The sequence below is a fragment of the Rosa rugosa genome, chromosome 6 (assembly GCF_958449725.1).
Source record: "Rosa rugosa chromosome 6, drRosRugo1.1, whole genome shotgun sequence".
Classification (NCBI taxonomy): Eukaryota; Viridiplantae; Streptophyta; class Magnoliopsida; order Rosales; family Rosaceae; genus Rosa; species Rosa rugosa.
In genome coordinates, this window is record NC_084825.1 from 7,631,673 (window position 1) to 7,635,752 (window position 4,080).

Sequence of the window (4,080 nt, forward strand, 5' to 3'; positions counted from 1 at the left end):
TTTGGATATTTTGCCTTCTCTTGTTAAGTTGGAGTCGAGAAGGGTGAAGTTAGAGTCATTGATGTGTGTGTTATGTGAGACATATCAGGAGTCCACTTTACATCTTTGTAAGGATTGTGCTTTCACTCAGAGGGTGTTGCAGTCCAATATGGTTTTGAGACAGGTTTGCTATGGACCTCAACATGAAGGCCGAGATTTGCTTCAATGGTTAGCTGCATGTGCGGCGGAGTTGTCTCTAACAAGCTTTGGAGACTTTCTATTTCTTCTGTATGAGATTTGGAAGGAGAGAAATGATCAGGTTTGGGACCAAATGAAGGGGGACGCAAGTGATGTGGTGATTCGGACGATGTCTAGATTACAGGAATATCGGTTTCATACCTTGAATAATGGGGAAGGAAAGATTAGACGAAGCAGGGTGGTGCGGTGGGTTGCTCCTCTGGTGGGTTTTTTGAAGATTAATGTCGATGGGGCATTCGATCATGTGACCCGAAAGGGGGGAGCGGGCTTTGTGATTCGTAATGAACTCGGGGTTATGTTGGCAGGAGGAGCTTGTCCTCTCACTGGGTTATTGTCTCCGGAGCACGGGGAGGTGCTAGCTTGTAAGAAGGCAATGGAATTTGTGCTGGACCATGCTTTCTTTCCTGCCATTTTGGAGACAGATGCGTTGGTAGTTCAAGGTCAGTTGAGTGTTTCTACTACTGGTAATACGTCTGTTCTGGGACGATTATATGATGCTATGGTGACTATGTTGCAGACTCATTCTTTTGTGAAGGTGACTCATGTAGGCCGCCTGGGCAATGGTGTAGCCCATCAGTTAGCAGCTTATGCTTGCTCTTTGCAGCAAGATTGTTTTTATTTTTCTACTCCTCCATTTCTTTCAGCTGCAGTTGCAGCGGAACTTTGTATGGTTTGATTGATTTTCTATTGCAATAAAGGGCTGACTTCTTCGTTCAAAAAAAAAAAAAAACTTCTCTAACACACACACACGTACACTGGTCTTTCATACCATATCCATGTACTAAATATGCTAATGCATATTAATTAGTGGGAAAGACCTCATACAAGATGCACGTGGAGATGCAAAATGAGGTAATTACTAATTAGTACGACTAATGACTGTAAGCTCGCACAATATGGTACAAAAGCATACACATGACATATATACACATGACCAAAAAAGAAAAGAAAAAACTACATATATAGGCCATTAGGATCACCTCTTGATCGACAACATGTATCAATTAAGCTAATTAGCTGTTTCTTCTTATTAATTACTTTCTTCTGCTTCAACTTTTTTTGTATAGAAATCCTTTAGCAATCCACACGTAAATGCACAAATTCAATGTGCTCAGAGCTGCAATTACCCAGTAAAAGTAATCGAGGTGTGCGCGATCGATATTGTCACTAATCCATTTTTCACCATACTTAGAGCTAATTACTTGAACCAACGTTATTATCCCACTGCTTATGAAGTTTCCAACTCCGGTGACGCTGAGGTAAAATGCTGCTCCCAAGCTTCTCATTGCCTCCGGCATTTGATCATAGAACAACTCTTGGATTCCAACAAACGCAAATACATCAGACAAACCAGATATCACATACTGAGGAACTAACCACCACACTCTCATTGGAACAATTGCTTTCGGATTGTCCAGGAGGTTGTGATCTCCTAAAATCTTTACCCTTTTGGCTTCTACCACAGCTGCAACAACCATAGTGATTATTGATATTAATAGGCCAGTGCCAATTCTTTGTAGCATGGTAATACCTGAGGGATGTCCGGTGAATTTTCGGGCAGTTGGGACAAAAACACGGTCGTAGATTGGAATGACAACTATGATGGTGAGACCAACGAAGATTAGGAGGGAAGCTTGGGGAATCTGAAATGAACCTATTGACCGGATCATTGTGCTTCCTTGTTTGGTGAAGAAGGTCTGCACAAATGACTGGACTACAGCAAACATTAAGCAGCACATCCATATGGGAATGAGGCGTAGGAGGAGCTTTACTTGTTCCACTTGATTTAGTGAACATAGTCTCCAAGGATTTCTGGTCTCGCTTGAAGCATCCAAGTGGTCAATGACCATTGCCTTGTCCAAAAATCTATAGTTTTCAACTAATAAACTCACAACTCAAGCAAACATGGAAAAGAACACAAAGGCGCGCAATATCATAATTAGACTTAAAAACCAAAATGTTCGTGCTTTTGCAGTTTTGTGAATATACCTGAATTGGTTGGTATGTACGGAAGAAAGTGGCTGTTGCGGACTTGTGTCATCTCTGAAGTACACACCCGAACTGTCACCGGTAGTGACCTCGGTGTGCCGCTTCCTGACGGCTGCGACAAAGACCTGAGCCACCTTGGGGAAGGGACTGCCTAGGGGTCCTTGCTTTCGGTATTTCTTGATTCCCAACAGAAATAAAATTAGTGCCACCACCATGGAACCTGTCATTATTCCAAATCCTGCCGCCCAGCTTACATTGTCCTGGCACCCAATAACAAGTATCACATTAACAAATTCTTAATGAAATGATCAGCCCTGAAATTAACAAATTCTTACGTGTCAACGGTATACGAAATGTGGAGTCCTCTAAGAATTACTCATCCTTATTGGCTTATTCCTTCTACATATCCATTGCGTTGGTTTGACTGATCAATTATATGGGGGCGGAAACCCAAATAATCAAAATACCAAAACTGCATTTCGGTAACTGATCGATTTGCAATGTTTTGGCTATTTTTCTTGATTAGGTGTCATTTTATGTAACGCTAGAGAAGTATGAAGATCTTGTTTTTAGCAGAAGACGTTAAATGAAGTATGACTCACCCCGCAAGAGTAGGACAAGAATAAGGAGTCACTAAAATAGAAAGACCCAAGAGGAAGAGTGGGAGTAACCTGGATATATATGACTACCAATATGGCAGCAGAGCCAGCAACAATAATCCCCAGGTACCACCAGTTGAAGAAGGAGCTTTTTGCCTTTCTTTCCTCTGGCGAGTCCTCAGAAAACTGGTCCGCCGCAAACGTCTGCACACATGGTTTGTGCCCGGCTAGCCCAACTGACAATATGTAAAGTGCCACAAAGAACATTGCTTTGCGCAAATGCAGTGGAACAACCGAAACTGTTACGGTCAACAAACTCATTCCCTAAAACACATGAAAAGGTAAATTGGTAATCACGGTTTGAAATTAAAAGGTTAGTTAGTTAATTATGTGTTACCTAAAGTACCATGCAGTAAATAATGGAGGAGACAAGGATGGTGGTGAATCGACCGAGAAAGGAATCGGCTATGAAGGCTCCGAGAAGAGGTAAGAGAGCCGAGACACCAGTCCAAGTGTTGACGTTTTTGGCAGCCATAGGAATTGGTTCCTCGAGTTCGTTTGTGAGGTAGGTGATGAGGTTACCAGACATACCATAGTAAGCAAATCTCTCTGCCATTTCGACAACTGAAACAAATAAAACGAAAATGAAAAAAAAAGAAAAAAAAGATCGAGAAGTAACTAACTGAATTAGAATTCTCTTAAAAGTTGGAAAATTAGGTCTATATATACATGCACTTACAGATGATGAAGATGGCAGCAGTCCAGCCTCCTTTCGAAGGATTTTGTTGGCTGATGATGTTTTCCTCAATATCTTCGTCATGATGATGCCCGTGTGGAGAGCCAGAGCTGTCCATAGAATTTAATTGGTGACTATTTGGTGTTGGTTTAATGAATCTGTTGCAATATATGGAGGTGAGTTTAATCTAGAATTTTACGGGACGTTTAATTTGAGTCTACCACCTTGGCCTCTTTTTTTATTTTTTTGGGATGAGAAATGACAACTCTTTTATTGATCAGCGGAATCATACATAACGATTTACCAACGTGGGGCTGACAAAAAAATCATTACCTAAACAATTCAACCATTTAGAAAACAATGAACCACATCAAAACAGCATTCAACATCACCCATGAGACATCAAAATAGGCACAAATGACACTACTAGAAATATTGGCTTTAAGGACACCCTACAAAGGACACATTTTTATGCATGTGTCCTAATAGCCTTATGAGGACGACTAAAAAAAAAAAACA

General features: G+C 41.1%; 1 protein-coding gene across 2 annotated transcripts; it reads right to left on the reverse strand.

Moving 5' to 3' along the window:
* Positions 1 to 1,241: 1,241 nt before the first annotated feature.
* Positions 1,242 to 3,736, reverse strand: LOC133717614 (protein NRT1/ PTR FAMILY 5.4-like). Of its 2 annotated transcripts, XM_062144326.1 has the most exons (6): positions 3,565 to 3,736; positions 3,232 to 3,449; positions 2,898 to 3,149; positions 2,227 to 2,486; positions 1,769 to 2,103; positions 1,242 to 1,702 (listed from the first exon to the last, which is right to left on the reverse strand). In XM_062144326.1, exons 1-6 carry the CDS (start codon positions 3,677 to 3,679, stop codon positions 1,287 to 1,289), a joined length of 1,596 nt encoding a protein of 531 aa, XP_062000310.1. In that variant the 5' UTR covers positions 3,680 to 3,736; the 3' UTR covers positions 1,242 to 1,286. The 2 variants fall into 2 exon arrangements, with proteins under 2 accessions (XP_062000310.1, XP_062000309.1); XM_062144325.1 differs by having other exon boundaries at positions 1,242 to 2,103; positions 3,565 to 3,734.
* Between the last annotated feature and the right edge of the window lie 344 nt (positions 3,737 to 4,080).